Raw genomic sequence first — 27645 nt, forward strand, 5'->3', positions numbered from 1 at the left:
TTTTGATCTCTATACACTTCTTTTTGGGTATCTCACAGCATAAAACCAGTACTGTAATAATGGCCATCCCTTCAGGCAATTTCTGTAGGGAGGCTAGGACTAAATAAGAAGGAAAATGACACACAATTAAGTTATAGTAAATACAAGCCTAAACTCTGAAATAAGATCTTAAGATCTTGCTCACAAGAAGCATTTGGCCATCTTGTTCTTAGAAGAAAACAACTCGAAACCCACAGAAATACAAGTATCTGCAAAGAGCAGCCATGGCAAATGTGTGTCATGAGTTCAAAACTTCCACAAGCTCTTGCACAGAATTCAAGATCAAAAATGTTGTTTCCAGTACACTGGTTTTAAATCTCAAAACTAAAAACTACAATGATCTATAAGCATGTTTTCCACAGGGCCCATAATATTAAATGGTGCTTTCACAGACTGAGAGAGAGAAAAAAAGAGGAAAAATTTCCCTTTGCAGAAACTGAGACATCAATTATAGCAACCTATTACTTTGTGTTGATAAAACATTGCATTTTAACTGAAAGCCTTTACTATGTAAGTCTGTATTTTACGTATTTCCTCATTTTTATGTAAATCTGGATGGTTTATTTCTTATTATCTGCCAGTTGAAGAATATAAAGATCAAAAGCATTTTTTATGTGGACAATCACCTGTAAAAAACATTTAATAGAAAAACCTTCAAAATTAAAGAACTAAAAGAATGCGTTCTTTGATACTTGTGAAACCAACTTTTTTTTTCTTTCTTTACTTTTTTTTTTTTTTTTGCAAGTGCCTTGAGTGTGAACTTGTGAGAATGTATTTTTGTTTCAAAGAAAGTCTCAGTCTTTGGTCACTCATTAAGAATCTTAGCACCAAATTCTAATCTTAAATGCACCAACAGAAATCACTGTCTGATTTCAGAGAAATTATAGTCGTTACACAAAGCAGAACATTTTTAAGTTAATGATTTAAGGCATAAGAATTGTTTTTAATAATTCGTTCTCTTCTCAGGAGTTAATTTTACTGAAACTGGCACATTTCTGACAACCTAGAATTACCAAAATGCAAGTCAGACAAGTTGTATTCAGTTTTCTTAAATTTCCTCTGCAAATTAGATTAAATATTCTCACATGTTTGCTTACATACCATGTACTGTTTCTGGGTGCTACTAGCAGCTATCCTAGCCCTTCCTCTTTCCCAAGAGCAGTTTTGTCTCAGAAATGAGGAAGAAGTTTTCATTTCATACATTGCTTATGAGGTTTTTCAGATAGCTTAGTTGCTGTAATAGTTTTCTAGGTAGTCTTATATAATTATAATTGTAATTACAACTAAAGCAAAACACGTTTTTACTATAATGTAAATCCAGAAATATAGCTATGGCACAATATAAGCAAAGTAATTTTAATTTTCTTGGTGTGAAATAAGTAATAATTACATCATAAAAGCCACCAGCCAAGATAACACAAAGATCATAATTACCTGTTATTTTAATGTTACATGGAAGACCAAATGGATACTTTCCTACAACTCCCACCTGACCATTCCAGTTGAATTCTTGTCCCAAATCAAATGGCTGTTCCATGAACTAAAATAACACAGAACAATTTAGCTTTATCGATGCATATTTACTTACTGTTTAGTTTTACTGCTCCATTGCTACTGCATTCTTTATCCTGTTAGATACTTCTCGAGGTCTTATTTTTGAATCAACGTTCGATTTTTGATTGGAAGGATATAAACTCCAAAGGCTCCCTGCAGTTCTGTTTGAGATCAATCTTCCACACCCACCAGTTTTTGGCCTTAACAATCATCTAAAGCTACAGGCTAGGTGTGTAAAGAGGAGCACATCTGGTCTAACGTTTACATAACTCCTCTGAAGTGCCCCTCTGACCCCCTCATGTTTTGCCACCTGTAACTAGTGCAGGCAGAATTTTCTAATAGTGTATCCATTTACATGTTCTGACTATAAATAAATTTAGGCAGGAACTCTATCCTTTGACACAATCCCCATGTACCTATACAGCATTATGTGAATATTTATGACTTGTTGCCCCAAAATAGCACGCACTGTATGAAAACTTTTGTATTTCATTACCTGTTCCAAAATGGCCTTGAAGTTATAGAGTCTGACCAGACCCACGCTATACATTACAATCAGGATTCCATTAGAAACAGCAACATCTGTCACACTATTACCAAATATCTGGAATAAAAGGAAGCAAAATGCATTCTATTAGAGAAGAAATAATTGAGACAATGAAAAATAGTGACATTATATCCTTAATTTTGCAATCACTTTCCTTTTTTATTCTGATCAAACCCTATGATCAGTGTTTTAAGTTCATGAAGTTTTCTGTAATTTACCTGTGCTGCTGAGTTTCTGTAATACTTTGCACTGCTGTAACACCTAAGGTTAGATTAGTCATAATCTGCAAGCGGATTCATTCCCTAATCAGTTCTCAGTATATCTTTATACCATGCTACCCTGATATTATCATACATGAATAGATTATATTATCCAGCACGTCACAAGAATGTTAGCAGAACTAGCAACTCAATCTACAAGTCCTGATTTCAGATCTTCTTTCTTTATCACCAGGGTAAAATACTAGTCTAATCACAGCTCTTTGTACAGCTGTACCAAAACTACATTATCCAGCTGTCACAGAGTACAGGATCCTCTCTGAATCCAAATTAGACACAACATGAGAAGCTTTTAATAATTATGCAGTATTCATTTGTGCCACTGTTTAACACATCACTGAGAAATCCCCACAAACTAATTCTTCATATTTAATGAATAACAACATGTGATGTTTGTAATTTTTCCAATAGGTATGCTTGGAAATGTAGTTTTCATTTCTTTAATCTGACTCACTATGTGAAAAAAGCAATTAAACCAGTTAAAACAGGCTTAAAAACAATTAAAAAACATAAAGAAACCCAAAAGCTGCAAGACTCCTACATCTTAACACTATCAGTGATCTTGTGGTCTGTTTGGTTCTGAAAGATATATTCAATCCTGAGACTTTGCCTTTTATTTAGACTTATGGCTCTTTCAATACATTTGTTAGCTTAGGTCCCAGTGTCTTCCAGACACAAACCTTAATAGTCTTCCAACTCTGAAGTCTACTTTGTATCTTTGAGACCTTAGCCACTCTGAACTCAGAATTTATTGTGTAACATTTCAGTAAAGCTGATGCATGAGGTGCATTCTGCAGTGTTAAACAGTAACCCTAATCTAATCTAATCTAATAGTTATATCAGGCTTGGCATTGCATTCACTGGTTGCTTCTACTGCTGGGTGTATTCTCACATCCCAAATTCTGCCTTGCCATTATTCCCAGTTGTAACAATTTCTCTCATGAGTACTCAGCACAGACACAGCCGAAGCATTACTCTTTCAGATGTTTTGCCTACTATGACCGTGATGAATCTGGCATGCCATTCCTAACCAGATTGAGCATACCTTTGATACTGGTAATATTTTTTCCAGTCCTAAATACTGCAAGAACAATACACAATGCCCCCAAACTTTCATGGGCCCAAATGAAAAAGTTTAACCCCACACCTTCTCTTGCTAGCCCAATCCCAATTACAGCCTCAACCCAACCTAGCACCAACTAAAACTCACTCATAGCTCTGGACCCTAAACGAGACTGTGCCTCACAGAACCTTGAAGAGAGAGTTTGCATGTTTTTACTGTTTCATTTGTAAGTTGTATCCAGGGTTTTCTTGGCTTAAAATAGAACAGTAAAACTTGCCATCTACCTCGAGGCTTCCCAGTATACAGACTCTTACTTACAGGTTGCAAACTGAACTCAGAAAGGTTGTTTGCTCTTGACTGGTAAATCAAGACATATTTACATTTGTTATCCATTAACAGTGATAACAGAAGTTTGAAAAATTTGTAACTGTATAGAATTCATAGACTATTACTAGGACAGGGTCAGAGGCACATCTGTCTTTCGTTAAAGAGGTGAAAAGAAGTCTACTTTAGGATTTCCTGATTCTTACGATTGCTCGAAATAAAGGCTAAAGTCCCTCTACATGTCAAAGAGTAACCCAATAACAGAATGCATTTGCATTTTCTCTTCTGGTCATTAGAATTAAGAATCTTGCCCCCAGCACCCCTATCAGAAACAAGAACACTGTTGCTAATTAATGTTTCAGCTGCTTGTACAAGTTGTAAGTATGGCTTCTGAAATTCTGAAACAAGTGCCTAAACTAGGAACTGTCATAGAACTACAGTACGGATCAACTTTAATGGAGAAATTAACTTACCTTTTTGTTTATTTCTAGCATTCCAATGAAAGAAAGAGGTAAAACTTGGAATACAGCAAGATAAAACAATACAGACTGTTGTATTCCTGCCTGGAAAAGAATATGGAATATAGTTATTAATGGTAGGACACCTTGATCTTCTGCCATAATAACAAATTATAATGTCTCCATCTTTGTACTTGTACATTTTTTTGATCAATATTGTAAAATTGACGGTTTTTGAACAAACATACCTGCCGTGCTGCTGCAGGGAGCTTATTCTGAATTGTCTTTACAACCATTACCTCTTGAGGAGTATCCCAGCTCAGATACCTATTTGTGACAAGAAAGGCCTATCTTAATCACTTAAAAACCCATTCATTAGTAAATATATTATTTCACATAAAATGTAATCTACTATAACTATGCAGATGCCTATGCCCAGGCAAACTTCAGTATTTGATTCGAAAGAGGTGCTCGAGATGTTTGCTGTTTGCAATAGTGCAGAACCCACGGAAGTAGGGATGGCTTATTTCATACAGGATTGTGAGAAAAATTTGGAAAGCACGAACACTTCCCATCTTAGTTTTTCTCCTTCCTTTCATAATCACCGCCTTCTTATCCTTCAGCCTAAAGGAAATAATTTCTTCTGAGAACTGAAAAAAAAAGCAGCAGTTTACCAGAAGCAGTAACTGCTCTGCTTTAAAAGAGCAAAATGGAGAAGAATGTTAGCATGTTCAAAACAGCTCAAACTTTAAATGTATTTTTTGTCTGTTTGTTGAGGTTTGTTCTACGGCTCTTAAAGCTCCTTTCCTGGTATGTTGCCATTGCAATATTAAAGGCTGTAAAGTTGTCAGAGAAAAGCAAATAGTAGCATAGGTTTTGTGGAACCTGATACCAAATTTAAGACTATAATACTTAAGTTGATAAAATTCTTCTACAGGTAAGAGCATGCAGGAGCAATACTCCAGGTAACGTTCTAGACTAACAAACCTGTAGTTAGCCAGAGGATGGTACTAAAATAAACATGACTTCCCTTCTCCACTATAATACTAATGAGTGTTAATTATATAAAGCCTAGTTGTTGTTTAATACCTGAAGGACTTGCAACAGGAACCAGCAAGGTATATTTTTTCCAGTACTTCTCCACTATCGGCAGAGAGACGTAGAAGCCAGTTCTGCACCGTCAAGACTATCAGGGAAGCTTTATAATCTGAGGGACTTGGTAACATTTCCCCCTGCATAAAAAAAAGTTATTAGAAAAATATTTGTACCAGGAGGATACATAACATTTGGACACAGTCAAAAGAACACAAAACTTAATACACATTCCTCAAAAGCTAAACGAGGAAAGCAGCCTGCTAATGGCATCAATATCTCTAAGATCATGTCCATGCCAAATAATCATCTATCACATAAATAATCTGTTGTCACACTTTTTGCAAGACAGTTACCTTTTCTAGAAAAGACATCTTCTAAAACTTCCTTGCCTTGCAAAAAGTTAAGTGTAACTGCTTATTGATCTATTTGATACCAGTCTGGAAGAGAAAATTGTTGAAGTATTGCAAAATAAGACATTCAATGGTAACTCAACAGTAACTGCTAAGAAAAGTATTTACACTGCTTTATTTTTATGCACCTCAAGGATTGGCCTAATATTTCTAAGATCTGTGGACGCTGGATGGGAGAAAAACTCCTTGTGGGGGAGAGAAATTATATAATATATTAGTTAGAAACAGCAGAACAGATTTTGGGCAGAGTTGCTTCAATGGGCCTTCAGTGCATCTGCTTTTTTGTTTTTTTTAATGTGAACAGATCTAGTGAAAACTAAAACTCCCAGCTACTGTCCTTGCTATTTAAAAAATAAAGAAAAATATAAACAGAATCTATTTTGTAAGGAATTAAGAGTTAGTTGCATAAGCATAAAGGCATAAAATCTTCCATGAACACTTACCAAAAAAGCATTTGAATGCACTATTGAGAAATGCAGAGAAGTATACCTCTAAATGTTCAGTTAATATAAATCAGTACATGTTGCAAACCTTTAATGACCTAACTCCATAAAACATTGAGAAAGTAGTTTGCAGGGAAAGAGTGCTCTATTCTAAACATATTTCACTGAAATATATTCGTTTACTATTTGCACAACAATGCTCTAGTAAAAAATAATCTTACCAGTGGGCATTCCAATAATAAAGCATCTTCTATTTTTTCTGACTTAGCACACTTTGATTTTTGATAAAGTATTCTTGGCGCTTGTGCAATGCTAGAGGAAAATGATGGATAATCATTAGTCTGTTTTGTAGACCACATTCTATCAACAAGTCATTTCATACAGTCTTACAAATCCTGCGTTTTCCTTAGGCAGATCAGAAATCTAAACATCTTATTTTTACTCTGTAAATATAACTGAAATTTCTCTCAAAATAAGGCCTAATAAACAATAGTTAATATAATGTAACATTTAAAAGCTAACCTTCTCTATATCTTCTGGTTTGGTGTTATGGTTTGGGTAGGGGGGTTGTTTGTTTGTTTTGGGGTTTGTTTTTGTTTTCTTTTAGTAACAAACTTAATAGTAACATTCTTCCTTTAGTGATATACATTAAAAAGAAAGCATATTTCAGAAACTAACGATCATCCTGGAACCTTCCCCTCGAGTTCTTCCAATGTTGCCTTTCATAACATAAAGGTTCAGATATTTTTAAACAAACCCTACTAACTAAAATGAAAGCTTTGTACTGTGCATAGTTTTCCCCTCTGGAAGAGGATGAGACAAAGATAAACCTGAAAGATGTTAGACAGGTTAACCCAGTACTGAAAGCATTCAGACAATGTAGGAATAGAAGTAGATTTAGATCTCAGCTGTAAGTGATAGATTAATTTAATTAACTCTCAGTGGTTTACACTGACAGAGTAATTTGTCTTCTATGTATCATATGACTTCTATGTCTCAAAACTGCTCTGACCACAACTTACTCAGCAGTGCAGTTCTCCAAGACCATGCTACTTCCCTCACAGGAGGGACAGGCAAGGACAAGGGCTGGTGTACACAGATTTCCCATCCTCTACCCTGCCATATGCTGCCTCCTAACCTGTGCCTCTGTAACTGATGATGGAATAAGAGAGTACATCAGATCAGAGAATTGATCTGCAAAATACATTAGCAAAAATCACTATATGCTCTGAATGCTGTACTTTCACATGAAAAATAATTTACCTATTTTATACAGAATTCATAGACATGAGGCTTGTTACATTGCCTGATTTTGTGACACACTCTAGTACACTGCTAGTTACCAGACTACAGAGAACTTCATTTGGCTTTTCAGTGCCAGATTATAAAATGGTGATAATCTTCCACTCCTATTAAAGTACTCTGAAAGCTGAAGTTAATACAGTAAGATCAGACTTTCTTTTATCAAAGCAAGTGTCACATGAAAATACAAGGGCATCTAAATGTAATTCAACGGAGATTTACGCACCTGGTTATTTCTTGTTCCTAGGTAAATTCCACTCAATTCACAGCAGCTATTTGAATGAGTAAAGTTAACAACATGTCTAACACAGAATCACAGTCTCAAAACTGTCAGGGTGCCTTGTAATTGTAAATTTATTACCTGCTAATGCAGCACTGGTAATTGTCCATGTATATTCTTCCTCTTTCATACGCAATAGGAGATGCAGAATGAGTTGTCCAAACGTTCTTGAATTTAGTACTTTCCTGAAACACAGTAGTTGTAATAATGATGGCTTTTGTAACAAACTTTGCTTCTGGAAAATATTTTATTTGGCTCCTGCAGCTTAACAACTTACATGAGTTGAAACTTTATAGTTGAAATTATAAAAGAGATTCTTATTTGGTTTTTTTAAACCAAATTAAAGGACCTTTCTTAAGGAAAAATTGTCTTTTTTTTAAACCAAATTAAAAGATTTTTTATTACCTATAATGGACAGCATGGGTGAGGAATGTTCTGTCATTATCTTACCTGCATTGAAGCTGGCAACTAAACTTTCATGGTGACTTTTGAAATCAAGAACTAAACTCCCTAGAGTTTAAATATGCATAGAATTCTAATTCCATTTTGCCAGCCGTGTTTGGTGTGAAAGGCAGAAAAATGTGTTTGCAGTTATTTGCAAAAAGTGCCTGAAATGTTAATGGAATAAACTGCTTCCATAAAAGTTTCTTGCATGCATTATAAGTATCAGTAGCTTTATACCATTAACAAAGGTTCTAGTCTTGCAAAAAAAAAAAGTGTAGGTCAAATGTACTTATTTTTATTTCAATAAGCTTTGCATGCCCATTGATCTAATTACATTAGAACACACTTCAGCTGACTTCCAAAAAGTGTATTTTCAATATAACATAACTGCTAATTCCCTTCCACTTCCAATGTATTCCTATCAACTATTGCGCGGGAGCAGTAATCATTTTGATTAAAAAAAAGTTCAGTTTCTAATTGGTTTAATTCCTTTTCTTATTATAGCATCAATTCACTGATTGGTTAGGGTTATGTTTACCTGAAGAACTCTGCTGATTAGCTTACTTAGTTGTGAGAACTCCTTCCAAGTTTAATGTTGACGCTCTCTTAAGCACTATGAATTTAATATTGGTATTAAATATGAAGCCATTTTAGGGAAATAAGTGATATAAAATCTCACAAAAGCTTATTTATAACACAAGTATTAGATTTACGGGTGCTTCTGTAGTTTTTGCACAGCATAATCGTCTCTACAATTCTAGGTCTGAGACTCGAGAAGTAAATTTAACCATTTCTAACTCTCTTCAGTAAAACTGCAGATTTTTTTCCTCCAAACTTGTTCGCCAGCGTGACCAGGGACTTCTCAAACACCCGGGCTAAGCACTGACACTCAGCCCTCCCTACTGAAAGCCGGTACCCGCAGGGATTCAGCCAGCGCCGAAACGCCCCGCTATTACCTGACACATGATCTTCCTGAGGAGTCCCAGGTTTTTCCTGTGGGCGACACCAGCATCCCTGGCATAGAAGCCGTGGGCCCTGCGGGCGAGGACGCGGCAAACGTTGTGAGGGCCGGGCGTGCGGGGGGCGGCCCTGACTCGGCCGGGGGCCGCCTGCGGGCACATTCCCGGCCGGCGGGGGGGCACCGCCTTCCTGCCCCGCTCCCGGCTCGCCTTCCTGCCCCTCTCCAGCCTGGCGGTGGGAGGGTCGCGCAGCCTTGCTGGGCCCGGGCCCGCCCCGGGTTTCTCTCAAACCCCCGCGAGAGGTGAAGCGAAGCGGGGAAAGGCCCGAGCGGCCTCTTGCTCCTTGACTCCCGAGAGACGCACACCGAGGCCTCCCTACGGGGCTCCGCTCCCCGCGCTTCCCCCGCCGCCACAGCGCCGAGCTCCCGCAAAGCAGGCACGAACAGCCCTGCGCCGCCGTCGCCTCCCCGTGGCCCGCCGGGTACTGTAGTTTTCAGGGGCGGAATCGCGCGGCGCGCCCGGACTTCACCTCCCGCCGCGGCTCCCCGGGCCCCGCAGCCGCTGCCGGGGCCGGCCGGGCCCCGCGAGTGGTGGCGGAGCGGGGCCGCTCCCGAGTCGGCAGCGCTGCGGCGTCGGCCAGGCACAGCTCGGAGGACCGGGCAGGAGGGAGGCGCTGCGCGGGGGTCGGGGAGAGCCGCCGAGCTGCCCCGGGAGCTCTACCCCGGCCGGGGTGGCACCTGCGGGCCGCTGGCACCGGCCACCACCCCTTTTGGGTACGGCGGGGTGGGATGGAGCGTACCGGGACTTGGGGGAAGGTTGGAAATGTTAAGGGATTTGTTTAACCCTGTTTAAGACTCCAAGGCCAACAGCAACTCCTTAAGATGGATGACGCTTCAGTTGTGTATTTTTAGAGCTACATTCCAAAAGTTGTCACAGTTATCAGTCACTGCTTGCCGGCAGAGCAGCTGAAGTCTGCGGAAAAACTTCTTTCCCTTGCTTGCCAGAGGCCAGGCGCCCGCATGGGGTAATGCGGAAGTTGCTGATATTTTGTGTGTTTTGTCCGTGTCTGTTCTTCGGGGTCTCTGAGTGAAACCTTTAATCTTCACTGATACTGTAAGCAAAGAGAGAGGCCTTTGATTTTCTGGTGCTTTACAGTTATTTGATGAATTGAGTTAAACACACAAACACGGTGGTTGCAGTTGCTCCTTCAAAGACCTGGGTAGGACAGTAAGTGCATCCTGCCCGGTGGATCTGCAACACTGCCGGTGACTTCAGAGCTGACAGGGCAGGTTGTAGCTAAGCCAAGTCCATATGGACACCCAGAGTCTTGCAGGAATGTTAGTGAATGAAGTGCTTCAATATAAATTGTAGACAGTAGTAAAATTCATGTTGCTCTATCCCAATTCTCATCATCTTTAATAGAAGGAAAACATCGTTTGTGTTGAGACAAATCATCTTTTGCTAGACAATACAGTTAAATGTTCGATATTTCGTACAAAATAGGATTAAAAACAGTTTAAGTGATTGCATTTGGAGGTTTAGATGCATCTTCACTGTGCATGTATATGTGATGACACAAAGTCACCACAGCTCCTTTTTTTTTCTCTTCTTTTTCCTCCTTCCTGTGTAAGCAGCAGCCAGCAGAGGGTGTGCAGGGTAATGGGTAACTCTTCTGTGATTCAAGTAAATGTTTTCAGAACATCAGCAGGGTTTATCTCCTGTTCTCTCTCTCCCTCTACCATTGTAGAAACTATTTCCTCTTTCTTCGACTATATTTGACAGGCTACCTGGCAGCTGGTGTAAGAACAGGCACTTCTCACTCAACATTTGTGTACACGTGATTAAAACCATATGTGGTGGCGTTGATTTGTTTGTTTTTATCTGCTTTGCTTTTTAACCAGTGTTAACCGTGTTGTCTGTATAGAAGTCAGAATAAATCAAAATAATTTTTCTTTTGTTTTTCTCTTCTCCTTGGGAGTCAGTGCTCTGCAGCAGTTTTACTGAAGTTGCTGTATGCCCACAGGGAGGTCTGCATCATTCCTGGTTATTACGCACGAGGAAGAAAAACAGTTGAAAATTTTAGATCTGCTGAGTTTGAAAAGTTGTGAAATATCCTATTGTTTCAAATGTGCATTTTTTTTGGAAGTATATAATTGAAAAACTAATCATGAAACCTCAAGAGGGCATGATTAGTCACTTGGTAGAATAGAATAGCAGTAAGCATTCAGTTGATGAATGAGTCTGGTTGACAGTAGTCGCCCCCATCCCTCTGGATTTGAAATATTAAGAAATATTAATATGTATGTATTTTAAAAATAGCCACTGATAATTCATAGTTATACCTTCTGTGTAACCATTATCTTGAAAATTTTTTTCCTTTGTGTCCATGATTGTCACTTGCATCTGTTTTGTGTAAAGTGTTTTGAGTTTTGGTAGTGTTTGATGGTGATAAAATAGATCAGCTGTGCTTTACAGGAGAGTGTTGGGGATTAATGGTCAAATGTCTAGATAAGCTTCTAGGTGCCAAGCAAAAGTGACTGTATGAAGTTAATTGTTTCCAGAATACTTTTCTGTCCAGGAATGTAACATAAGCTGCACATACTGTTCCTAGTATAGGCTATTTTTTTCTTTATAACAGAGGCTCTACAAGTTGGCTTAGTGATTGGAGATGGAAAAAGTTGTTGTATTTGTAATTGGAGATCAGTCAAATGTCAAAATATTTTCGTCTAGTGAGTTCATTAAATTAGCTTCTTGGACAGAAATAAAAGGTTATTTCTGTTCTTTTTGATTTGGTTTTTTTTTTTTTCCCCACTGACATCTCCCTCAGAACTGATACTTTTAAAGGATTTTACTCATCAGTTAAGTGGTTTACATATGTTTTGGGGTGTAATCTGCCATTAAAAAACATTAAAACAGTTCCTTTCTCCTGTATCTTTATTTTTGTCTCTGTGGGTGTGACTGCTCCAGGTTTTAATGGCAACATCAATTAAAAATGTATTCTTTCAGGTGTAGCTTGCATTTGATGTGTATTCATTCTTTTGCATGTCCACTTTCAAAAAGCATTGCTAAAAGTGCTGTGTTAGCTGGTTTGAGGAGAGGAGGAGTTTTAAGGCTGTTTCTTAAAATTTCTCAACTAAACTGATCTATACTTGTAACAATGACAAAATTATAAAGGATAAAAGGCAGTACTCCACAGGGAAAAAAAGTCTTCCATGTTGCTTTTCAGCATGGTTATCAATTGCATTGCTTCTTTAAAGTTTTTCTTTTCCTGAAAAATTGCTATGCTGCCACAAAATTTAGCCATTTTTAATGTAATTCAGTTTAGTGTTAATTTCTTTAAAGACGAAGATTGAATTGCTTTGAATAATAATAAAACTTAAACTATTCCTGACTGTGCCTCTGAACAAGGAAATAACTCCTAATTCTTTTAGGCATTTCTTACTGTCGTGACTTCAGGGTATGATCATGTTACCTGACAAAGAGAAAGGGTGTTTGCATGTTTCATTAACAGAAATCACTTAGAGAAACAACTGAGCAAGGACTTGCTTCTGAAAATGTTATTTAGGTTTCCAAGTAATTTAGATGCTTTTTCAACTTTTAGTAGCCAGGTTGTCCACTTATCTCATGCTCTGTGGATCACTTTTAATTCTCAGGGATATACATGCATGTCTCCAAGGGGTTCATTCACATTTAACACTGGATGCAACAGTAAATTTAAATTCCACACCTACCTCACTCTCTTTGCTTTTTCCAGAATTTATCAGCTAAAATTGTTCACTTAACACTCAAAGGATTACATTTTCATAGAAAGAGTTTCATATCTGGATTTTACTGATGCAAGATCATCTTAGTCATCTGACTATAATTACCATCTGTGCATCTTTTCATGTTCTTATTGAGATATTTAGAAAGCCAAAAAAAATTATGTGACTAGCCTAGCAGCTGAATCATATTTTATGGTGAATATCAATGCTAGCACAGGAAATGCAAGATACTAACTCAGATCTTTTCGAATGATTGAAGAAGGAAGAGGATTTGTAAACAGTTTGCATTGTAATAATGGAATCTTTATCCAGGCATTACTGTAATTTAATAATAATAATTTTAGATCAGATTGAGGTTTGGGGTTTTGAAGAATTTTCTATTTGTTTTTGTTTTCAAGAACATTCCCTTTATGTAAATTACACATTTTGCAGAAATTGTCATAATGTCTTAATTTTCATGTCTCATAATTATTATTATATCCCATATATGTTAAGTTATGCATTGTGTTATGAAAAATGCATACATATTTTCAAATACAAAGCATAAACAATTTGTAGTAATTGAAGTATAAACTGGAATTGTTTTAGTTGCTGAACCACATTTAAGAAAAAAAAGCCATAATAAACTTGCTAACATTAGAAATTCTGATTTTTTTAATAGGACAGCATGATATATTTTCACTGTATGGCAGTGCCCCCATATCCTGGTAACATTGCAGTCTTATTAGCCAAAATTAACAACAATTTTATTTGGCATTGACAACCATAAGGTAAACTTCATTTTATTTAATCTTTCACAAATAAAAAGAAATTTTAATCTTTTTTCCTTTTTTTTTCTGTAGGCTTAAGTGAATAAACAATGCCCTTTTTAAAGCATGACTCATTCAAAAGTACACCTTAAATGAGTAGCTGTTAATTTAATTAGTGATTCCTTTGCCAGTTTTTGTAGTGATGTGTACAAATTAGTAATTTTTGATTCACAGTACAAGATTTGTGATCAAATAGTACTATTTTCCACAAGATAAAAATCTTCTTTTTGTAACCAGTTTGAACACAATGTTTTCTAGTAGTGTCTTGTGCCTGTTCTTTTGTAACTGCATTTTGTATTTCCAGTGCATTAAATTTGTATGTGTGGTTTTTACAGAAGCAGCACTCCAAAAAAAAAAAAAAAGGAAGGAAAAAAAAGTAGGACTAAGAATAATTTTTAAAGTCATGCAGAGCATTTGAAGGAAAAAAGAACAAAGGCACATCAGGATAAAAGTAGTATTAAGAGGTGTATTTAATTTTATTCATCTCATTAAAAGCCTACATTAATGAGAATATGCAAAAAAACCCCAAAGAAAATAAAAACCCAAGAAAAAATGCTGGTATGAGATAAACACACTTGTTATCTTTCATTACTTGGACTTTCTTGATATTGTATGAAGAAATTTCAAGTAAAGTAAAATATAAATGTAATAGAAAAATTTCAATCACTTTATAATTTGCATTGGTAGAAATTTAACGTTTAGGACCATTCATTTCAAAGAGGGTATTACATAGAGATCAGAAATTTTGGAAGGCTTTCTGGTGCATAATGTTTACACTCTAAAAATAAAAATCTTTCATTTCCTATCTAAAAGCATAAAACCAGAGTCACACATCTAGAATGAAGTCTTTTGAAGATGATGAGTGGGGTGAAAAAGTCAGTCTTGGTGACAGAATGTACCCACTAGAACAAGTGGTTTCTTTACTGATCATTTCTTGCTTGTCTTTGTCAAGGTGCAATATCAGACTTGGATTATTGTTTTACCGTATATTGCTTTTCTTTCCCCTGCCTGATAGGACTTTGAAATGATACCAAATAATTTGTCCTTCAGTTGGTTTCATTCCAGCCTACTCTGTGATTATTTGGGTTTTCAGCGCACTGAAGGGATGTTGCTGTTCCGAAAAGCATTTCAATTGAACTGTAGTAGATTATTATTACTAAAGCCGATACTGGTGCTTGGTTATTTGACCCGTTTCTCATGTAAGCGACATAAACAATTAAGTTACAGCAAAATTGTAATTTGAGTTAAATGTGTTTTCAGGTCTCTGAACAAAATGAATTTCATTACAAGGCTTTCTGCTTTATGTCTGAGGAAAAGCAAGATGCAACACAGGCACCAAAGTAATAGACGACCAGCTGCTCCACTTGGATCACGGATTTTAACTGATCCTTCTAAGGTCTTTGAGCATAACATGTGGTGAGATGTTTTTTCAAGGCTGATTTTCATATAATTTTGTATACTGTCTACTATGATGAATAATGACGTGTGCGTGTGTGTATAAAACAAGGTACTGCCAGTAAAGACATGTAAAGGGAGCACTAGAGAAAACTTGAGATTGTCACAGGTAATCTGACTGTTAAAAGTTCTCAATGACTTCTTTAAAAAGCTGCTGAGTACGTAGTTAGTCAAGGAATGAAATGCAAAATGTTGTTATGCATCAGTAATTAATTAAGAGGCAGAAAGTGTAGCAATAAGATAGTCCATATTATTTATAATGGCAGAAGGTTACTTGTTAGGTACCTAACATATTGGGGAAACCCGGAATTTTTCTTCGTATAGTTCATAACTTAAAACCAAGGAATATTTGATGAAAAGTGGTGAATTTAGAAGCTATACAAGAAATTACTTTCTACATAAATTTTAAATGTATTTTTTAATTGTGTCACTATTTTTGATAGCAAGGATTTAGCAATATTCGAAAAAGAGACTGGAAGTGGCTAATAATAACCGATGGGTAACATAACATAGAAGTAACAGATAACAAGTTTCAGGCCTTAAGCTTACTTCATAGAACTAATCTACAGTTCTTATAGTTTCCTCAGAGGTGTCCTCTGCTGTCAGCTGTCAGAGAAGTTTACTTGACAAGGTTGTGTTCTGAAATGAAGTTTCAACTTGCTGTTTTGTTTTTTTTTTTAATTACTATTCTTTTTAGTAGTCCATTTTATTTGTTCATTGGTCCACTTTGCTTTTTAATCTAAATTATTTCTAAAGATTCTCTAATCAAATTCTGATTAATAAAAAGGTCTTAAGAATATGACACAGAAAATTGTCCTCTGGTTAATGAACTAGCATCTTTGTTACTCTTTTTAGTCTCTAAATTTGGACTTAGCTGATTAGTTAACTAGATCTGCCACCTGTTAGTGTTTTCTAAACTAGGTGTCCCCAAGCCATGGTCCCCAACACTTACCATCTTAAGGCCAAATTTGGAGTTAACTACTTCCATACATTCCTTGGTCAAGAAAGCTGGAAGCTGGCTGATTATTGTGTTAAGAGTGTAAAGTTAATCTGTGTTTCTTAAATCTATAAACACTGTAGTTCTTTAACATATTCCAGGCTGAGTGCTTTCTGCTAGGTGTTAAAATCCTTTACCTGTGTAAATGCTGATTTAAATGTAGACTATGTAATCAAGGTAGGAAAAGATTTTAAAATCTTTTCTAAAAGATCTTTTAGGAAAAGGACATCCTTTTTCTGTAACATTGTATCTCAATGAAATTCAGTTTTGGGATTGTTTTTCTGGTTGTTTGGGTTTGGTTTTTTTTTTTTTTTAATTTCCCTCCAAAAAACTGATCGTGTGTAGCTTCAGTTTTTCCTGCTAGCCTTTGGTGACAGTCTAATAGAGTTATCAAACTATGATGCAGATGGTTGGGATGGATTGTGAAAATGAGAGTGAACGGAACAGTGTTGTTCAGAAAATGGATCTGCAGATGAATCCGTGTAGCTCAGAAGGGAAAGCAGGTGAAACTGAGTTGAAGTAGAGGTGCATGGAAGTTGTGATGGTCCTGATAAATCAAGAACCTGGCTATGAAGAGGTGTAGGTCCTTGGATCTGAAACTCACTGAATTGCCATGGTTCTCACTAGGGAGATAAGGGGGATTAGGATGAGGGGTGGTAGTGCTGAATAGATATGCAGGGTGAGCATAAGATATTCATCTTCTCTAGCGTTGATGTATGATATCCTTTTGTTTTCCACTCATCATCTTTGGTACTTGATGCTTTGTCATTCTTTTTGTCTGTGTGTGAATTGGCAGAGAGCCAAGAGCTGCTACCATTGCTGCTAGACATACTAAGCAGATTAAATTTGAGAACTAATGCTTTAGATGTTTGCTGTGGTGCTTTTCTGTCATTTCAAGAGAGAACTAATGAGTAAGGTTAAACATTGGAGCAAAAAATGTCTGCTTCTATTCAGGTTAGTAATTGGCATAGTTTTCACATTATCACAGAGATAATTAAATCCTATGTTAGCAAACAAGTTACTGGAAAAGGACTAAGTTGAATAAACTGAACTAAAAGCAGCATTGTTTGATCTTGTATCAGGCCTACTCATGTTAACAGCTCCTGGTGTGGTTAATATGGATAGCTTGCTTTGCTGCTGTCAGTGTTCAGCTTAAAACACTTCTGTACTTAAACACTTCCGTGCTTAGGATTCTCCTGTGTCCTGTATTTCTGCCAGCTTGTATTGCCTCATTTGAAGCATCCAAACTGTGTAAATAGTTTGCATAAGAACTATGCTATGTAGATTTTGATCTATCCTTTGTAGATTTTGATCAGGAAGTGCTGCTGCAGTCATGTTGTTTGGGATCTACCATACAGAAATTTCTAGGAAAGAGCCAAAAGATCCTTCTTCAGCTTTATGAATTTCCAAGGAAGGAAAAAGGGAAAAAAAGGTTGTTGAAGATGGAGGGCTTCAGGCACCCTTAAGGGCTCTGACAGACACACAATGATAGATTAAAATTGATCAGCTGAAGATTATACCACAGCAAGTCATCTGTCAAAAGGGCTGACTGTGTATTCTTGCCATCTGAATAGTCCTTGCTTTCAGCTTGCTGGAGTAGGCAAGGTCAAAAGTGGTGCTAGCAGTGAGGGAAGCAAGTCTTTCCAAGAGGATGACTGCCTAGTAATGCTTTTGGTCATTCAGTTTATTCTAGTGCAGCATGTCTGTTAGAGCCGTGACACTGCACAGGAACATTTGGTATATGAACAAATACAGGAAGGGGAGAGGCAACCTGCTGGGGACAATAATGAGAAATATTTCAGTAGAGATGCGGAAATCAAGTCTGAGGCAAGCAGACAAATACATACCAATTAGTCTCCCACAATTAACAAAAGAGGAACAGCGAAGGTCTAAGAATTAAATTACCTATACATCACCAGGTACACAACAGGAAGATGCCCATTAGCTTTTAGAGACAATCAGCTCTTCCCAAGTTGGCACCTTGTCTCTTTTCCCATAGTAACCAATGGAATTTTAGTCATGGGCTTTCAGTTAGTTGATTTCAGTAGGATTAGGATCTAATAGATTACTTGAATTATATTATTTAGTTTAATCTGTTCAGACTGAATGATTTGGAGGGACAACTGATTGGCTTTTAAAAACAGCCAGCAGCACATTTTTGGGCACTTCCCATTGCAGCCTGATCCAAACACAGAATCTGCAGGGAATGCAGTTTAGTCATCCCTGTCAGATCTGGGCTTGGTTCTGTGATGGTTTAATTGATTAACATAACATTTGGTTAACCACTTTATGCAGATAGAGAGGACATAAACTTTGGAACCATTGTAGCACTACTTGTCTTTTCTTATGTATGTCTCATTCTTTTTTTTAAAATGTTATTTGTCTCTATTCCCCAAATAAGTAAAATCGTGTTCATCAATTCCACTGGTTCCAGTTGCGTAGGTGGATTATGCTCCCTGTTTCAGGAACAGCTGATTTCTTTGCTAAATGACCTCAGTTCTTCATCATAAACACTAGTAATGCGAGAAGTTTCTTGCATTAGGTGTTTGTTGGTAGGTCTATTATATTCAGCTAAACATGGTTCTAATGGGACACTCAAAATACGTTCCTATACACACACTCAATCTACAAGATATATATTAATCCTGTTATCAAGGAAACTACTTACTTCATACTACTTCAGTCTCTTTGCAGTTTGGAGATGTTTCTGAATCACTTGAGTTTTACCTAACTGGTGATTAATTCTTTTCTATCATACACTGAAACTTTACCTGTCAGTCTCCTTGTGGTCGTTTGATTGCACTCAAAAAAAAAAAAAAGTATTTGAGACAGTATAGCTAATTTGATACTGTTTTTCCTGGAAAAAAAATATTGTGGAAAATCCTATGAAATAACTGGTTCTTCAACTGCCTTTTTCAGGGACCACATGCAATGGTCACAAGAAGAAGAGGAGAGTGCCAAGAAAAAAGCAGCAGAGAACTCGCTTGTGAAAGTTCAATGGGAAGACCAAGGTAAAAAATTCCTAATGGCATAAAAATTCTTATTTTAATGCTGTTTATGAAAACATTTAAAATGGCTTTAGAATCTAGGAACACCCTTTTTATTTCTACATTCTCTTGTCTGAATTTTTTTGTTTGTTTTGGGGTTTTTTCCCTTTATTGCCTCAAAAGATCTCAAAGTGTGTTTTTCTAGCAATTCAGTTACTTATTTGAACAATTTTGCAATTGGGGGAGCAATAGGCGCTATGTAAAACAAGTACATCAGTATGGTACGGTTGTTCTGACTCCTTTTGCAGTTCTTCAGAATGAAACTACTACACAGGACTTTACAGAATCAGAGGAATGAGTTTGCATCCAGCTATGGTGCTGGGGACAAAAGTTCCCATGTACAGTGTTCAAATGCTTTTTAATGATTAGTAGACTATTTAGAGAGCTTGTGTTTGTGCATTGCACTGTATGTCAGTTGAGCGCCATGAAGGTTGCACTGGTCCCAGCTGGTCCCACCTTGCTGTCTTTGCCAGGCTGAACTGGGAGTGCTTCAGGAAGCAGTATGTTCACTTTGTGGGGAAGGTGTTCCAATACAATGCAGAGTTTGCACTGTAAATGATTAATGAATTTTGTGCCTATCTTCAGAAGGGAAATTTAATGTGTTGTGAGTTTCTGAAGAATGATGGCTCTAGGTTCAAACTGGCAAACTAAACCATAGACTGAACTCTAGGGTAGTTATGTATGCTAAAGCTGCGGTATCAGCTTGATAGTGTCATAGAAGACTAGATTCTTAATTTGCTATAGTGTTAGAAAGATATTCTGAAAAAAATTTCTTGGATATCTTGGACCTCAGTTTACTTAGCATGTCTTGAATCTGTCAAATTAGATAGTGTCATTATGATCCTGTGCTGAGTTTCACTGATATAACTAAGGCACATGTTGGAGTTTATTTGAATTACCTGAGAATGTGCCTTGCATTTGTGCCCTTCATCACTCTGAATGCTCTGGGATTGTCAGCCTGCCTTTTTCTGTTACCTCTCACATTCTTTAAGTACAATGTTTGTTTTTCAAAAATTACATCTAATATTTTCCTTTGGTTTGTATAAAAAGCTGAAAAAGAGCTCATAATTGAAAAGTAAGCTGTGTGACCATGTAGCTCGTGGAACCTTTAATTCTTCATCTACAATCAGTTAGAACTTAGTTTGTGCTGGTGAGAAATGGAATAATTAGGCATTTGTCTATTGCCAAGAAATACAAGAATCCAAGGACATTTCCTATGAATGCCCCTCTGTTTAGAACTTGAATAGGTAAGCACAGCTGATAGTGTTCCTTCAGAAAGCTTCAGCTTCATTCTGCAAGTGGAAGTACATTTTGGCCTATTTGTGTAAACAATGAACTAGACTGAAGCTAACGAGCAGGTTATTTTGGGGCCTTGAAAACTACAGTAAGGAGAAAAAGACAAGACAGATTTCAACAGTACTATTATATCACTAAAATAGAATAGTTCTGGTGGGCCTTTTTAAGGCAAGAGATGTTAAATTGAATGAACTCATGATACTACTTTTAGGAATTTGATTTACTTATTAGCATGTCTAGTTTCTTCTCAGACATGCTTGCTAGTGTTGGAAGATTCTGTTAAGGGGAAACATCAATTGACAAAGTAAGGGATTTTTTTTTTTTTTACTTGGAAGTTTATATGTTCTTTAGTTTTGCCATTTTTACATGCTTTGGAAAATTTAGTAGGTAGGCTACTTAAATATACAAAATGAAGCAAAAATTTGATAATAATGCTGCATGCATAGCTATTACACAGTGGTGCAGGAGTGACCAGTGAAACAATGCAAAATGAAGTGTTCTTTCACTTGAACCTATGTAATTCCATACTAATACAGTTTGAAAAGCTGACTTTTGGTATCTCTTTCCTTCATTTCTGAAATCTGGAAAACTTGATGTGAATTTAAGTACAAGGGTTCTGAGCAGACTTATAGAAAAGTAATGACTGTAACAAGGGGTGATAATAATTTAAAAACCTTTTGACTAGAAGGGGTTTTTGTTTTTATACTGAAGCTGAGCAGTCTGTGAATGTGCAACTTACGCTACTGAAATCTGATATATATGACCTCAATCAACTCTGAAATTACATTATAGAACAAGTCTGTGCAATTACTCTGCATGACCAGATCTGGCCCTTTAATAATACAATTGGATGTATTACATGTTAATTTTAAAACATTATGCAGATTTCTAGGACAAGGCATACTGCCACCTCCTTCCCACTTCCCACTGCCTGTCTGTACCTCTAATGATAATTCTCAGGAAATAATATGTTAAGATTTAAATTAGAGTAGTAGGAGAAATGCACCATATATTTACTCTGTGCACTTTTTATTGAAAAAATTAATGGGTCAGTGTGAGTGGGGACAAAATTAAAAAGGCAACACATTATATGATCTACACTTAGCAAGAGATGTCAGGGCTAACAAGATACTTTTGTAAATGCTTTGGGAATGAGGGGGAAGACACCCAGGAAAAAAGACTTAGTTTGGTACTTTGGTGGAATAAGGAAGGGAAAACCATCAACAAAAGAGACATTGAAAAAGCTGTAGTTCTTATCTTTTTATCAGCCTGCCTTTGAAAGGGTTAGCTGCAGTCCAGTGGCTAGCACAATTAGTGCTGGTGAGAAGGAGGAAAGATTGTTCTGGAACTGAGAAAGAACAGGTTACAAAGTACATCCATAGAGTACATGGATGACTGGAAAAGCAGAAAAGAGAATATTTACTTTTTTAAAGAAGGGAGGTGGGAAAAAAAGAAGAGTCAGATAATTAGTTTCGGTTCCTGGAAAAATACTGGAAGAGTACATCCAGAGCTTGCAGACACTGGGTTTGAAAGAACAAAGGAGATGAATACTGGCCAGCAAATATTTTTTCAAGAATAAATCATGTAAAATCAAGCTAATTTCCTTCTTGGAGAAGGTTACAAGCCCTGGGGATAAGGGAAAAACAGCAGACGTCCTGAAGTTTATCCTTAGTCAGGCTTCTGACTTGCTTTATTTGACATTTTCATAAGCAAGTTAGGCAAGCGAGAGCTAATGAAACTGCTTTTGGGTGAGTGAATGCCTAGAGAGATCCTTTCAGAACAGAAGGCTGTGCTGGGTGAGGAGTGTTTTATTCTGTGTCCAGTTCTGCTTGGTATTTTCATTAGTGACCTCAGGAAATCGGAGACCTGAAGATGATATTAAGTGAAGAGATGTTTAAAGTGTGGTAAAGGACAGGATTAAGATTCAGAAAGATCTGGACAAATGGGGGGAAAAAAGAATTTGAAATATGTAAGTTTGCTAAAAATAAATGCAGAATACTGTGCTTTGGAATAATTCCTTGAAAAAAATACTAGGCTCTGGAACAATTGGCTAGGTAGTCATTTTGCAGAAGAAGATCTGAGGGTTGTGGTGAATCACTAGCTGAATCAGCAGTCATGCTGTTGCAAAATGGCAAGCTGGGAGTTATAAACAGGATTACAGCCTGTGAGCCTTGTAAAATACTCCTTTTGCTCTGCATTGATAATGCCTTTACCAGAATACAGCACTGAAAAGTAGTAAATCAATTGGAAAGAATCTAGAGAAGAAGAATTAAAATTATCGAAAGTCTGAAAATCAGGAGTTACATTGAAAAAAGAAGAGAGGTTTCTAGAAAAGATATTTAATGGGAGACATAGTAAAGCACTTCAAATATATAAATAGGTGTTGCAAAGAGAAAAGTGAGTAATCTCTGCTTTATCTACTTGGTTAATGGGACAAGAATTGCTGGACCTAATTGCAATACAGAAATTATAGTTAGGTAGTGGAAAAGATTTCTAACTGTATTGAAAGTTAAGGACAGTAATATATTACTGAAGAAAGTTGTTAAACATATATGAAAGGTGGTATTTTAAGAATAAGTTGGAGAGGTCTTTGTGGAGAAGGGGTGTGAATTCCCTGACTGAGTGAAATCCCTTCCAGTCCTATTCCTTTACATTCTAACATTCCATTACAATCTTTTGTGAATTAGAAGATCTATTGTAAGACTCGGAAGTGTTTCGAAAGTAAGAAAGCCAGTATGTTTCTTCTGACTGTATTGTTGAATGGTTAAGCATGAATTACTGTCTATATGCTATGCAGTAGCATCTATCACTCATGTTCACAGAACTGGATTTCTAATTGCTGGGGTTATTAAGAGAGCTGCCAACAAATTTTGCAATTGATCACGGAATTTCATAAAACATAAAATTAATTTCAATTTAGTATTTCTTAAATAATTGAAAAGATGCATTGCTTTTATAATGTGAGACAAATGAAAGGTTGAGAATCTTCAGATTGCATGTTTTGGTGATGCTGTTCTATTATGTCACTATATTAAAAAAAGTGATGCAGAAAGCCTGTCTGCCCCTTCCTAAGTGACATAAAATCTAATTAAACCTTCATAGGAATAATTTTGAGCACAGATTAAGGTAAATCCAAAATCTATATGTTTTTATTTAAAAGTACGATCTGTGGAACCATGGGTTTTTAAACTGTATATTTGAGGTCTAAATTCCATGTTGCTTTAGAGTATTTTGTAGCTAAGCTCATATTCACCAAGGTTTTGTTCTCTTTTAATTTCAGATAAATATGAGAGAGAAGCCAGTAAATATTGGAATGAATTTTACAAGACCCATAAAAATAACTTTTTCAAGGATCGTAATTGGCTATTTCTGGAATTTCCAGAAATTCTTCCAGAAGAAAAGAGACAAGAATTGCGAAGAGAAGAAAGATCTTCAGAACACAGAAAAATAAATAGTACCAACAGTTTTTCACACAAAAATGAAATGTTTGATGAAGGAGAAAAATACCGGAAGAAAAATTATCGAGGTGGTTCTACTGCTGTACAAGGATATGTATATAATAAAAACCAAGCAGAAACACTTAGTGAAAATCCTCAGGGTAAAAATTGTGGAGAAGAACTTGACAGGCTAGAATCTTTCCCTGGAAGTGATGCCACTTATAGAATATTAGAGGTAATGCACTGCAAAAGTTCTACTCATCATATAGAGCTCCACTTAATTGCTCAAAAATCTGATAAACATGCTTAGTAAGTATCAAAAAAGTGAGCATTTAGAATTTAATACTATATTCATTTATGGCAGAAACTTTCACAGAAACCTAGCTTATGGACTTTGTTTTTCCTTTAAAGTTTCTCCCAAATCAGAACAGGGCTAGATAATCAGATTCCATTGTCATTGAAAGTTGGGTTTCTGATTTCCTAAGGAAACTTATATTTTTAAGTGCTTTGTCTAAAAGTGCAAGTAGTTGACGTATTCTTGCCGAATGGTGAAACTGGACAAGAATATTGCATTTTCTTATGCAGTTTGAGAGATGGATTCTCTCAACTTTAGAAAGACATTGAGGAGAAACATGATCATATAAATTATTTGAGAATTGTGGTATGAGCTGCTTATACCTTTTCTGTCCAACGTACCTTCAACTTTAATGGGTCCTACGTGCCAACTAATTTAAGACAAAAATAACAAAAAAGGTTTTATTTGCTTATTTATTTTAACTTTGTTTCTCTTCTGGTTTTAGGTTGGTTGTGGAGCTGGAAACAGCGTCTTTCCTATTTTGGAAGTTCTATGGTACATTGTGTTGTATTTTCAAATATGAGAGTTGTATTCTCATCTTCTTCATTTTCTCCAAATTTTGGTGCTAGACTAGTGCTGCAGAAAGCGTTGAGTGGATCATTTTACAGCCCTGAAATTTACTGTGCCCAGATCACAGATAATGTTGGTAGCACCATATACAGGATACTCCTCATATTGCTTAATCTTGGTCTTGAGGAGACCATATTTGCTGACAGAGTTTTGGCTTCAGGTTCATTCAGGCTGATTTCTTGTAGTTAATCTCAGGCAGGCAAAATATTCTCTTGTCTTACATGTCACTGTAAAGCTACCAGGTATCTCTTAAAAAGGCCAAAATCAGAGACAGTAGATAACGGCATGTGATCTACGGGAAAGAAGTTGCATTGTTTCTGAATTGGCTGGTGTACTTTGTCACATTGCCTCAGGTTTTAGTGTCAGGGAAGGCACAAGTCATGTATTGCATTACTTAATTCACTGAAACATCTTAATCCACTTAGCTTCCAGTTTTAGAAAAAACTGTTATGACAGCTTGTCCTCCCATCCATGTAGGCAGGAAGGTTTTATTGGAAAGACTATGTATGTATCAGGGGTTGAAATAGATTTCTTTTTAGTCATACCTTCAAGAGTTTGAGTACAGAACAGTTCATTATTCTGCAACTGAATTTTTATTGCTAGTATCACCACTATACAAAAATATTCCATTTTGCAGATATGGAAACACAGCAGGAGGAATCAAGTGATGCACCAGGGTCATCCATGAAACCTGTGATAGCAATACATCTTCATCCCACAGGAAATACTTTACTTTAGACAGCATGTAATGAAAGGGGAGCCCTGTTTCATATGAAAACTTTGAAAAGTAGCACTGTATAGGAAAAGATATCCTGTAGCTGTATTAGAAAAGATGAGACAAACTTTTATGTTTTCCTCACAGGAGGCATTAGTCATAGATTGGCATTTCTGATAATTAAGAATCTACTCTTTGGATATTTTTCCTGGTGATCTCTATTTTTATGCAAATCCTTCAGTCGATCACATCAGTTGATACACTGAAAAACTACCTCATTTGTCTTGTATATGACTGAGTGGAAACATCTCTTACCTTTTAGTAGGCCTGGCTTTATAGAACGCTTGCTTTTACTCTGAATTTAATAATGCAGAAATTACCTTTTGTATGCATATAAAAAGAAGCCAGTGTCAAGCATGAGTGTACCCTGGCTACAAAAAAATTTTTCACTTAGGTTTGTAATGTAACTTTTAAAACTGCTTCCCCCTGCCTCCCTTAAAATTTAAGTTGCTGCTTTTTAATACAATGCATCATGAGAACACCATCCAGATCAAGCTGTGTCTTTGTTTTAGGTTGACTTTCTACATAGCTCCTATTCTGCTCTAAAAAAAAAAAAGAAATAACATTCTAACAAGTCAACTAGGAAATCAGCGTAACTTTTCCCAAGAGACTAGCTGGGTCCAAAGCCTAGCTGCTTCTCATTGTCTCTAATAAATATCTAAATTCATCAATTCTCATGATGGGCACAGAGCTGATAAAAGTTGTGCTCGGCAGTGAGCACAGAGTATATTTTGTTCCAGAACTGTTCTCCTCTTGAGCCCTCAGAGAAGTCACAGTATACACTCAGCTGTGTATACTGTGAGATCTTATAGGCACTGACAGAGTTTATTGATTCCCTTCTAAAGAAGCCATCCGTCCAAAATCTCAAATATGTTTTTAAAAGAAATTAATTGATTATGAGTTGATCATGAGGTCATCCCTCAGTGGGTTTTGAGTGGCTTGCTCAGTTTATATTAAATGAATTTTTCAGAGGTGAAAAAAACCTCTTCCTAGAATTGCTATTATATGATAAATGGTACAAGGAAATTTGCAACTGGCTTAGTCTTGAATGGGAAGGGAAGAGAAAACAGTGCTACAGGAAATTCTTATTTATCCTGGCTTACAAAACAAAAGGGATAATGGAGGGAAACAACCAATACTACTTAATCTAATCAAAAGCACAGCAAGGTGACACATGGAAACCCAAACATCTACAGAACTGGATGATTTTTGCAACACCCTACCCCTGCCCAAATCATACAGCTAATTAAACTGCGTGATAGAGACTTAATGCAGTGCTTCTGTAAGAAAACGTGACCTATTAACGTGCATTTATGCGTTACAACACCAGGACATTGTCATCAGTCCTGACAGCCCTCTGTGACCTTCTTTCTTTTCCTTTTTGCTTCCTCCCTGACAAGGCTCTAATTCTTTTTATACTAACTGCCTGTTGGTATTCTTACAAATTTGTCTGCCCTGTTGGTTCATTACAACCTATGTGGCTTTCCACGTGCTAGACATCAATAAGGCATGCTTGATCAAACCTGTGGAGAACCCCAAAGGGCCCTCTGTAGTTCCATGAACACTGATGTAGACTTTCATCTTTTACAATAATAATTTTTTAACTGATGTTGCTTTTGTTTTCTTAGCAATACACCTGGAACCTTTCTATACTGTTGTGATTTTGCTTCAGGAGCAGTGGAGCTGGTAAAGGTAATTCATACGCTCGCTTTAGAGTACCTTATAAACCTGTAATTCAGGAGGCTGCCAGGAAGCCATCTTCATGAAAAAGAATGTGATGGCTTTGACAACTTTTAACTGAAGTTTTCAATATTCCAAAGAACAAAGTCTTACTGTATGCAGAGAGGAATGAATACCATCAGTGAGCTTGCTTCTCAGCTTGAGTAAGATACCAGACAGAATAGGCTTTTATATGAGATGTTTTACAATGCAGAATAATTGAAG

The 27645-nt window shown here is 36.7% G+C and overlaps 2 protein-coding genes across 7 annotated transcripts in view; one reads left to right on the forward strand and one right to left on the reverse strand.

Moving 5' to 3' along the window:
- DCAF17 (DDB1 and CUL4 associated factor 17) overlaps nt 1-9747 on the reverse strand; it is a 40088-nt gene extending 30341 nt beyond the window's left edge. The window contains exons 1-8 of one of the 4 annotated variants that reach the window (XM_032692590.1): nt 9194-9747; nt 7875-7978; nt 6433-6523; nt 5353-5495; nt 4512-4590; nt 4279-4368; nt 2090-2197; nt 1474-1579 (exon numbers count right to left, since the gene is read on the reverse strand). In XM_032692590.1, the coding sequence (XP_032548481.1) occupies nt 1474-1579; nt 2090-2197; nt 4279-4368; nt 4512-4590; nt 5353-5495; nt 6433-6523; nt 7875-7978; nt 9194-9358 (886 nt within the window). In that variant the 5' untranslated portion in view covers nt 9359-9747. The remainder of the gene's footprint in view (nt 1-1473; nt 1580-2089; nt 2198-4278; nt 4369-4511; nt 4591-5352; nt 5496-6432; nt 6524-7874; nt 7979-9193) is intronic. The other 3 variants (XM_032692591.1, XM_032692592.1, XM_032692593.1) reach the window with 3 other exon arrangements.
- METTL8 (methyltransferase like 8) overlaps nt 1-27645 on the forward strand; it is an 80523-nt gene that overhangs the window by 48766 nt on the left and 4112 nt on the right. For 2 of the 3 annotated variants that reach the window (XM_032692596.1, XM_032692595.1), the window contains 6 exons: nt 13622-13730; nt 15030-15185; nt 19141-19232; nt 23845-24236; nt 24802-24851; nt 27330-27393. In XM_032692596.1, the coding sequence (XP_032548487.1) occupies nt 15043-15185; nt 19141-19232; nt 23845-24236; nt 24802-24851; nt 27330-27393 (741 nt within the window). In that variant the 5' untranslated portion in view covers nt 13622-13730; nt 15030-15042. Of the gene's footprint in view, nt 1-9784; nt 9970-13621; nt 13731-15029; nt 15186-19140; nt 19233-23844; nt 24237-24801; nt 24852-27329; nt 27394-27645 lie in introns of those variants that run through there. The other variant, XM_032692597.1, reaches the window with a different exon arrangement.

The sequence above is a fragment of the Chiroxiphia lanceolata genome, chromosome 7, assembly GCF_009829145.1.
Source record: "Chiroxiphia lanceolata isolate bChiLan1 chromosome 7, bChiLan1.pri, whole genome shotgun sequence".
Lineage (NCBI taxonomy): Eukaryota > Metazoa > Chordata > Aves > Passeriformes > Pipridae > Chiroxiphia > Chiroxiphia lanceolata.